General features: G+C 39.6%; 1 protein-coding gene across 1 annotated transcript; it reads right to left on the reverse strand.

Moving 5' to 3' along the window:
- Nucleotides 1-5,697: 5,697 nt before the first annotated feature.
- LOC113676556 (fimbrin) lies at nucleotides 5,698-10,930 on the reverse strand. The gene is made up of 5 exons (XM_027193223.2): nucleotides 10,417-10,930; nucleotides 9,295-9,575; nucleotides 7,676-7,894; nucleotides 6,869-7,216; nucleotides 5,698-6,634 (listed from the first exon to the last, which is right to left on the reverse strand). Exons 1-5 carry the CDS (start codon nucleotides 10,826-10,828, stop codon nucleotides 6,029-6,031), a joined length of 1,866 nt encoding a protein of 621 aa, XP_027049024.2. The 5' UTR covers nucleotides 10,829-10,930; the 3' UTR covers nucleotides 5,698-6,028.

Consider the following 10,930-nt stretch of genomic DNA (forward strand, 5'->3'; position numbering starts at 1 on the left):
GTAAGAGCGGTCCAGGGCATTTCGCATCGGAAAAAAGTTTTCCCTCAAACTTTGCCCAATAAACTATTTTTGGTAACAAGTAAATAAAACCACATTAGTTTTTGGAAATATCTCAAAATAAAATTTTTAGAGCTCTCAAAAGTCAAAGCTGCAAAAGGCCCTTTTTTGACCTCTTGCGACATCGAAAATTTCAAATGTTGAATAGCCCGGTCCTCGTATCACACCGCATGCAGCAAAAAATATTTTGTATTCTTAAAGTGTGTGATATATAAGGTGTGTAAAATGCATTTCAATTTTGATATTCGTTTATTCAGAGGCTCGTCATAATTTATTTAAAAACACTCGTTGGACAGCTTTCTGAAATTGGTTAAAAGTACTCTTTCTTTCTCGATTGATATTGCTCAAGTCCAGACCAGACCATTAAAAACTCCGCTTGATTTCTGTTAATAAGATGTTTGGCTGTAGAAAAATATAAAAACATCTTGCACTTATTGATTTTCTTCGCCGAGGTGACTTCGAACTTTTAGCGATATTGCAAGCGTGACAGCCGATTATGCAAATTAGTTCATTGAGCAAACTCCGACCGTTTTATGTGAGTAGCTCAATAAATCTTAGATTTTAACCATTTTAAGTAGAAAATATAGTAGGACAGAGCTTTAAAACCACACCGATTAATACTTTAAGCATTTTAAAAGGCCAAAATTTGACAAATTTTATTATCTCGTGACGAAAGACGTCAACAACAACGTATCGAATATCATAACTTGATTAGCGCTCGCAAACTCTTTTTTAAAAATTTGGCTTCTGTTATTTCATATTTGAGTTCTGATGGCTTACGCTATTCAAACCTGTATGAACATTTCAAAATTAAACTACAGGATTCTATTTAGTGTAACCGGCGATAACAGCACACACTAAATTCACCGTGACCAGTGACTCTGTCACGTAATTCCATCGTGTAATTGTCCTGAATACTTCTCACGTCTAAATAAAGCAGCGATTTCTCGGATTTCTCGCTGAAAGGGAAAAAATGATATTTGGTCGTCACATCTGTCTGCATAACAGTCTCTGTTCATAATTTTGAAGAGTTCTTGTAAAAAAAGATATCGCATTCGCATAACGGGTGGACGTCATAACTAGATTGCATAACAATTGCACTCCGAAATCATTTCCTCCATTTTTGCAAGAGGTGCTGCATTTGTATCTTGCATTTTGAATGCGAGCTCAAAATGTTCGCATATGTCTCTTAGCATCTTGACTTTGAGACTAGACAACCTTGCTTCTCTTGCCAACGAGCACACATCATAGATATCAAACATGATTAGATGTTTCAATCTATCTCATCCATTACTGTGTTCCTCGCCTCTCTCAAACACCCTTCGTCTACATCAGACGTGGATGCTTCTATCAAGTGGTGGTCTACGTCGGTGGCATCATCCGATTCTTGTTGTATTTTAGATTGCTGTTTAAGGCGCAATCTCGAGAAGAAACCCTGAATCTGTATGTTGGATAACCACTCTGTTCTATCGAACATTCTCTCTCCATCTATTGTGCAAGCAGTTCGCATATCCTTTGCTACTTCTCTGAGTTTGGTTTCTGCCAGTGTCTCATCCGATATTAAATTTCTGTTTCAAGTACTGCCTGACGTTTTGCGAAAGCCGTTCACTTGCACCTCTCTTATGAAGAGCCCATCCCATGGGAAGCTTTGATGTACTTGTCAAGGGTTCTGTGGCCACTGCAACCAGTTCAGTCGAACTTTCACCCTCTAATGACAATGACTGAAAGTAATGAACCCACTACCTCTTCACTTTGTCATAAAGACTTTAAGTCATGCTCGCAGGCACAGGACTTACATGATGAACTAGCTAGTTCATATGGAAGTCAAGGTCGGCCTGCGTCTTAAAATCTTCATCGCAACCAGGTTCAGGGCATTGATAGGAACTACCGTCGTTGCCATCATTGCTTTCTCCTGCTGATGCAGTTCGTCGAGCAGTAGTGGGGAAAAATGGAATCTCCTTCACCAGATCCGTCATTTTTTCTGTGGAAAAATTGCAATTTTAATTTTACCGAATAAACTTTCCAGACCCAACATTAAACGCTCTTCAAACGCGCAGGCCCTCTTGTGTAAGTTGCTGAAAGCGGCAATCGTGATGTCCGAGCCCTCGTAGAGATGATACTAGCTTACTGTTGTGATAGCAACCTGCTTCATCCGATCTTATAAAAGGCCTTTTTTATTCCTGAATTTCTTAACTTTATGGTGACAAAGAGATTTTCTAGGACTGACAGCACTGAAAACCAGTCTTTTTTACAGCTGTTAAGAAGGTCTACGTATCAGGTTACTTCCAGGCTTTCCTCCTGTCTTACAACAACGCTACTCACATGCCAATTGATTTCCCTCTGGGGAAACCATTCTGCTTGCTTTTCTCGGAACTTCATCGCTATGAACTTCATTGTCCAGTCAACTATTATAAATGCTTCATCTCCCTCCAAAGTATCGACAATTTGCCGCTCGTACTGATCCTGGTTTCTGCTCTCAGGATATACCCTCTCCATTCAAAGGTCTTAGCGGCAGCATTTTTTGCTTCATACAGATAGTCTTCCGCTTGAAACCTACCCAATTGCATTGTGTACTCAGACATAGCGCCTTTTACTTCTTCAAGAACACTCTTCAACATCTCACAATCCTCACACTTCACGTTGTGACTGTGACTGCATACTTTCTGAACTTCAGTGTCACCAGCATAGCTCAGTGCAAAGACCCTACAGTGATCGGCACATTTGCTATCGTCCTCTTCGCAGTGATTACGGTATGTAGTCTTCAAATACAACTTGCTCTCCTAAAGCCTCTTCCGAACTTCTTTACACTAGTCCTTTTCTGCTCCTACGCTTTCTAATTCGTCTATAATTTGGAGAAAATCCTTGAAACCATCCGCTCCCTCAGCTGCAGTATCGTGTAAACCTCTATATAACACCATACATCTTAGAAATGGCCTTTGAATTTTGCAAATTGACAGAATACCGGCTCTTTAGCCCTTTGGAATCGCTACCAGGGTGTGTCGGATACTGGCACGCTGAACTTTGGCGCCAGAACTTCCCATAAGTGTGCCTATGCTTTGCGCAGACCCACATTTTGCCATAATTAAGTCTTCTGCATCGAAAAGGCCAGCCCTTGCAAAGATAAGCTCTCCTTCTGTGAAACTCTCTTTTGACAAATGGATTAAGCAGAGATGACTCTTTATTGAGTCAGTACTCTGAGGCAAGTTAAACAAACCGGAAACTCCTCGTGAGTCTTCGAACGAAGTTTCTGAAGAACGCGACTGAAAACAGGACTTCTTTTGGCGAATACCGCTTCAAGAATTTAGTGTTATTAATCCCAAGCAAACCAGTACCGAAAGAGACATATGAATTACAGCTAATATAATTACGCACTTTACAGTATAGATATAGCTAATTGTTGGAAAAATGAGGTCACACGTAACGTAATAATTTATTTCCTCAAAAATCGCGTGGTCCTTTTCCACAAGAACTCCCTAGAGTTCTGAATAGATACTTTCATAAAGACAGGTGTGCAGAAAAAATTTCTCTTATTCCTGCCGACCAGAATTCGGATCCAAAAGGCGATGTTATCGCTGCTTTATTAAGAAGGGAGAAGCAAATGAGGATAATTACACATGTACAATTGAATTATGTGACAGTGGTCACGGTGTATTTCAGTGTGTGCTGTTATCGCCGGTTACACTAAATAGAATCCTGTAGTTTGGTTTTGAAATGTTCATACAGGTTTGAATAGCGTAAGCCATCAGAACTCAAATATGAAATAACAGAAGCCAAATTTTTAAAAAGGGGTTTGCGAGCGCTAATCAAATTGATATTCGATACGTTGTTGTTGACGTCTTTCGTCACGAGATAATAAAATTTGTCAAATTTTGGCCTTTTAAAATGTTTAAGGTATTAATCGGTGTGGTCTTAAAGCTCTGTCTACTATATTTTCTATTATATTTTCTACTTCTAAGATTTATTGAGCTACTCACATAAAACGGTCGGAGTTTGCTCAATGAACTAATTTGCATAATCGGCTGTCACGCTTGCAATATCGCTAAAAGTTCGAAGTCACCTCGGCGAAGAAAATCAATAAGTGCAAGATGTTTTTATATTTTTCTGCAGCCAAACATCTTACTAACAGAAATCAAGCGGAGTTTTTAATGGTCTGGTCTGGACTTGAGCAATATCAATCGAGAAAGAAAGAGTACTTTCAACCAATTTCAGAAAGCTGTCCAACGAGTGTTTTTAAATAAATTATGACGAGCCTCTGAATAAACGAATATCAAAATTGAAATGCATTTTATACACCTTATATATCACACACTTTAAGAATACAAAATATTTTTTGCTGCATGCGGTGTGATACGAGGACCGGGCTATTCAACATTTGAAATTTTCGATGTCGCAAGAGGTCAAAAAAGGGCCTTCTGCAGCTTTGACTTTTGAGAGCTCTAAAAATTTTATTTTGAGGTATTTCCAAAAACTAATGTGGTTTTATTTACTTGTTACCAAAGATAGTTTATTGGGTAAAGTTTGAGGGAAAACTTTTTTCCGATGCGAAATGCCCTGGACCGCTCTTACAGAGATCGCCTCTTAATTACGTAACGTTAATGAAAGGTGTGGAAATTATTTTTAATCAAAAACATATCTTTCGTAGAATGATAATATAAATATAACAAAGGTTGAGAATTATGCCGATAACTCCAGCCGCCGCTTCAAACATTTAACAGTTTAAATCCTGACATCAGTAGGTAAATTTTCCATACTGTTCTTTATACACTTCCTTAGGTACTGACAAGGACAATTTGTTCAACTATCGAGAGTGATCTTAGTTGGTGATCATTTCCTTAATTCTCGTGACCATAATCTGATATTTAGGAGTGATATTGGAAGGAGAAATTAGATGCTAGTCCCTGTAAGGGAATAGAGAAGGTAATTAAACGGAACTTTAATGTTTTGGACTGGTAAGTCCTAAAATGAGTGATTTGTATCATTCCCAGTGATTACTTAAACATGGTTATCTAGTATTCTTGATTACTTGTATAGGACAACTGGAACATAATTCGTGTATTTCGATAGAAGAGAAGAGTAGGGTACGAGTGGTCTATTCGTAGAAACTATCGGCTTATTTAAGTGATTTTAAATAAAGTTCTCAATTGTGTCCGAAGATATTCATATTGTCAGGCATTTTCAGTCGACAGTTATTTTCAGCTCCGAAAAGTTTTCACTTCTCTCTTGGAAAAATGTTCCATCTTGAATTGGGTTGGTTGGTGATATTGGTCTACAAACCCCTCAGCTCCCTCTCAACCAATCAGATGCAGACTTTGTCGTGTGTGTTTTCTCGCGCCTGGAGCATTATCCCTGGTTAAAATCTGAACTTTGATTGGATTCATGTGCTTTCTGATAACTGATTGGCTGTTGTAATCAATTTAGTCTAGCGAAACCCGACCGAAATATGTACATTCAGTTTCACATTACCGAGCAAATTTCACCTCTACAATCAAAATCAACAATGTCTGGGAGATTTTTCACATTTCACCCTTCCCCCCCTACTCCCTTGCAGCTCCTCTCCCCCCCCCTTCCACCCCCTACAATGTTATCCGAAATAAAACCTTTCCAGTGCTAAGTCAGTAAGAGGTAGAGAAAAATATATACTTTTATGTAAGTTTCACCAGAACAGAACAGTTTTATTGACATACAGATCAAGCGATAACAACTAACGAGCCAGACATACTTAATCTTAAGAAACACTTTACGATCAATGTCTTCAGTGAAACTTGGTGAAGAGAGCACCAACAGTGCAACCACAATTACTGTTTCGAAACCGTTTGCAACGCTTATTATAGCTAGAAACAATATTTTATCGCTTAAAATAACCTTACTGTGCTTTAAGAAGTACTTATAAGTTCTCAAGTAGTTTGTTTTAAATAATGGACGAATGTTCTTCTTGTGTTTTACATTTCCCAGACGTTTTAAATCTGGCACTTCATTTCTTTCCAGCAGTATTCGCATGATCAACAGCCATCAAACAAGCGAACACGGTCAGTACCATCTTGGCCTTGACCTCCACTACGTCCTCAGGCAGCGCGTACAATTTGGCGCCAATCTTTCGCCCCATGGAGACGGCGTAATTGGCATTCAACAACTTCTGGTCGTCTGACAGTGTCTCCCCTGTTGCCATTATGTTGTATTGAATAACACCTGGCTTGATGCTGTCGATTAGATCGATCACTGACTTGCCGTTTGAGATGGTGGGGTCTTTAAAACAGGTTACTCTACTGTCTTTCCCGCTTTTTGTCAGTTTTTCATTGACCCATGCGATAATTTCTTCATCTTTGATCTTCTTGTCGCTTCCGGTGCATTTTTGCAGGACCTGCAATGTGTAGGCGCGCATGGTCTGGTACAGGAGACCCAGGACCAGCTTCTTGTTCATGTCCAAGATGTCTTTGCCTCCGGTTCCTACCACGGAAAATTCGAGTTGCTTGGCGACGTCGACCACGTAGTTACAGTTTTCGAGTTTCTTCATACTCTCGCTCATCTTTTTATAAGGTGGTCTGTTGACCTTGCTCCAGTCCACCACGCCTTTTTTCACCTGAAAACACGGAAAACTAATTAGCTATCAAATCATGTATCCTTGTATTTTGACCCACACCTGTGAGAATGGTTTGACCTACTTCTTTATTCGATGACGAAGCTTAAATTTCCAATAATAATAATTGTAATAAATTTGATGTTAAATTCAAGATACTCCTCGGAAAAGCGCCCTAAATGAATTTTCGGTTAATGGCATAAAATAAACAAATGACGTTGGTTCTTTGTGCATTACCAAATCAAACAGCTGTAAAAGAACGATACCATCATCCAAATCTAGGTAGAGATGTTGCACAAACGGCTTCACTCCCATGCTGTTCATCCAGTTGCGGAAAGTTTTTTCCTCTCGTGTTTCTTCAAGGTTGGGCAGCTCTTCTTCAACTGGCTTCAGTGCAGGATAGTTATTGAACAAGTTGCAGACGAATCCTAGATTCAGCTTCGCGTTACCATTAACAATATTCTTGGCTCGCACAAACTTGCGGCATTTCATCTTGGCGGCATTGTCGAGGACGAGCCCGGCAAGTTTCATCGGGTCGGACACGCCAATGTGTGGTTCGCCGACCCCGAGTTCAGGAGGGGCGATCTGGAAGGGGAAAAAGGTAACCTTACTAAATAGAATAAAGAAAAATAAAAGGGGGTAACTTTCTTAAGAAACTGTAGCGCCTCGCCTTTGGGGTTATTGCAAGGTAACTTGGCTTTATCAACTGAGCTGATGATGGGAATTGGCCATCGTCGAGAGAAATACTAAGCTGAAGTTTCGAATGTCGGCTCTTCCTTATAGCGAATCCAAAATATGTTGCTACAAAAGTATCCAAATAAATTGGTCCTTTTAGAGAAGCTGTGATGGTTTTTATCCTGGGTTCTAAATTATTAATTGGTAGTTGTATGGTTTGTTTCAGATTTAACGGAAGCAGATATAGAGAGAATGATCAGACCACGTCGAGAGTGAAGAAATCACAATTCAGACGATGCTCTTAGAGGACAGCTCTCATGCTACGCATCTCAGGAGTCCGAGCTTCAACTTAAAGCTATAAAGGATTACCTGGTGAAGCAGAACACTGTAATTCTCCGCATCAGAGATATCAGCTGAAAAGTTGGCGACTCGCCGAGGGTGCCCGGCATCCTGAAGATGATAGTTGAACCAACGGAGCAAGATGGCTTCCGGGGGAAGACGGAGAAGTTTCTCGATGGTCTCGTCCTCTTCAACCAGGCGAACAAGTCCGGGACAGTTCTGGATAGTCAGTTGCCTGAACAGACCGATCTAAGAGAAGCAATAATAAGCATTAGAATTATAATGATCCCATGAACAGCACAATTTTTTTGGAACGAGCAGCTATGCCGTGCATCATAGACGAATCTTTTATGCTTTTCAATGGCTCTAGATCTTTCTTAAGATAGGCACCGTTGAATCATTTAGACCCGTTACCCGTTTCATTCGCTCAGCTATGAGCTGAAAATCGACCGATAAGGTATTTTCCTTTATGTAAAAGATCTTAGATCATGTAACAAGAAAGGTTTTCCACATTTGGGTTGCCTTCGGCAAGATTGCGGTGAGTCGCATTGGACTGTGTATTTACAACCCTGCACAGTTTCATACTCTGAGTCCACTACCGCCGTTAAACAGCTGTTTAACGGCATAAAGCCGACAATCAAGCCAGCTCTTTCATCATTGTCTTCCAACGTAAACCTGGTAAATGGAGATCATCGAGTGGCTCAAAAGCTAAGAAAATTGACCCAGGGAATTTCACCCACGTTCCATTCGACATGCGAAAAATTTGGAAATTCAGAACGAAAATTTTAGTCGAATGGAGAGGGCCCTGTATCTCTGGAGGCCTACACCTGACGTTAACAGTTTTGGAGTAAGCACTTTAGTTTTTTAATTTTTTTTTTAATTTTATCTTTATCAAAGCATTTCTTACGTTTACATACAAAACAGAAATTAAGGAAGAAAAAAAAAAGAAAAACACACACACTAATACGGTACAAATAGAAGATTACCAAGTTGCACACACTCACAAAGCTATTACAGCAATACGGTTACCTCGTATGTAAGTTACAATGACATCACTTTTAAACTAATGATGGAAATTAATCATGACATCACGATCACTTATTCGTAAAAACGCTTATTAACCTTTCCTAATTTCTAAAATGATTAGCTAATTTGTCTCTTTTCCCGGCAATACGGAGTTCGATATTGTAAACACGCCTTGTCCTGGCTATAAAACCTCGAAGAGAAGGTATACCATTTAGGTATTTCCGAGAGTAAATATAAAACTTACCCTAGAAGCAAAATTTGCTTAAACAGGAGAAAATCTTCTGCAATATCGAACTTACCAAAAATGACATCTTCCTCTTCAAGGTTATCAACAGGGATGTTATAATCGCACAACCAGGACAAGACATGTTTCCAAAAACTAGATGATACTTTACAGGAAAAGAGTAAATGCTCTACGGATTCAACCTCCGTTTGGCAGAAAGCACAGGACGGCGAATCAGCCATGCCAAAACGAAATAGTTTTTCGTTTGTAAAGATAATACGGTTTAAAATTATAAACTGAAATTCTCTAAGTTTAGATTCTAATGTTGTGCGAAAAGATAGCAAATAAACACTTGGAGCGCTTTGTGAGAAAATTCTGTTCACCATAAAGCTTCACATACCCTGATAACTTGCCACAGTAAACCCAGCACCAGATGAGGTTTGCCTTCAATTAGATCCTGCGCGCCAATATTGACGATGTTACAGCCGATAGCCATGGCAGAGTTCAACACCAGCGTTTGGTTTTCGTGGATGTTGTACACGTTTAACTTGGTCTTGTTAATAGCTCTCTCGTCCACAGTACCAGGACAGGCCCAGTTTATGAGTTTACACAGCAGAATCCCGTCTTTAACGGCTTTGAAAAGACCATCTTTATCGTCCTCATTAATTGGCACGTACTTCCCTGTGAGGATAGAAACATAATGTTAAGATTTCATCTACCATTGAGTAGTGTTAACTGGTAAAGGAGAACCAAAAAGCTGATCTGACTCGACTCGACTTTCAAAAGAAAACTAAGAGTCAGCTGGAGTGAATTCATATTATTTCATTCCTGCAAGACCTAGTATCACAACTCCCACGTAGGGCGTTGCTTCTGAGAAAGAATCACCCGCGGTTCCACTCCGCCCCCCAAACTTTGATCGGAGAAATAATCCTGCATGTCATTTCTTCAAATTAAATTATTAGACCCTCGCATAGAATTCTCCTATGTAAAACAAAAATTTTACTTAAGGCTCAAAAAGTTCACCGTTCCGTCACAATGTATTGCCAATGCAAAACGAAGATTGCTTCGTATGCAATGAGTCCAATAACAGTGAGGCATGTGTTATTTGAGAACCTTCCCTCTTACTCAAATTTTGAATATATACTTTGTCAAATAAATCCAAGACATAATTATCATTAGCTTGCATAAGGTTTAGTTATTTGAGTGAACTGAACGCACGAATTTCGGACAATCTACGCAATTGTCAAGAGAAAAATTGTTATTGAGGGTGCATACTGGTGTAAATAAATTTAATGCTTTCTGTCGAACTCACTGTTTGCTGGTTACTAAGAGCAGTTTGTTCCTTCTTACAGTTAACGGACACTTTCTTTTAAAATAAACTCACTGGAAATCTTTCCATCCTCACCGAAAGTGGTTGAAAATTTCAATATCTATTTCTCCATCTGTGAGTTTTACTACAACAACTCTAGTGCACGAAAACTTTTTATCGTGAACATCTCTATTTGTATATCACATTTCTAACCTTTCAAATCGCGATCATCTTCCAGAACTGAGTTAATCCAGTTGCTAAAGCCGATCTGCTCATCATCAGAAAACGAGTGTCTTGTCCCTTCGGCAGATGATGCTGAAGTCCCTCCGACAGCTTGCACTCCTTTGCGGCTGTCAACGGCCTTTTTGTATGCACCTCCAACCGCTTTCGTAGACAGCCTTGCAAATAGTTTGGTAAAATCGTCAAAGCTTAACATCCCTCGCTTTTCTTTCTGCACTTCTTCTTCGATATCTCGCAGTTTGAAGGCAGGGACTTCTTCTCCACACTCTTTCATCACTTTACCAAAGTCTTCGCCTTTCAAGGAGTTTCCCTTAGCGTGCTTGTCGAAAGCTTGTCTCAATTCTGCCATCCGAGAACTTGAAAACATGGTTGTGAGATCCGCCATGGTTGAAATTTGAAAGTCTTTTGAACTCTGTAAGTAACCAAAGATAATTTTTCAAAACAAACGAAATTCGTCAGCATGATGAGGTTGAAATTCGGTGACGTC

Source organism: Pocillopora damicornis, chromosome 9, assembly GCF_964200805.1.
Source record: "Pocillopora damicornis chromosome 9, jaPocDami1.2, whole genome shotgun sequence".
Lineage (NCBI taxonomy): Eukaryota > Metazoa > Cnidaria > Anthozoa > Scleractinia > Pocilloporidae > Pocillopora > Pocillopora damicornis.

What these genes read in the sequence shown, in the direction of transcription:
- LOC113676556 (XM_027193223.2), bottom strand. Translation starts at nt 10,828, where the DNA reads ATGGCGGATCTCACAACCATGTTTTCAAGTTCTCGGATGGCAGAATTG. An exon ending in AGATGATCGCGATTTGAAAG is followed by an intron (nt 9,576 to 10,416) that starts GTTAGAAATGTG and finishes CTATCCTCACAG; the next exon opens with GGAAGTACGTGCCAATTAAT. An exon ending in TTTTACAGCTGTTTGATTTG is followed by an intron (nt 6,635 to 6,868) that starts GTAATGCACAAA and finishes CCGTGTTTTCAG; the next exon opens with GTGAAAAAAGGCGTGGTGGA.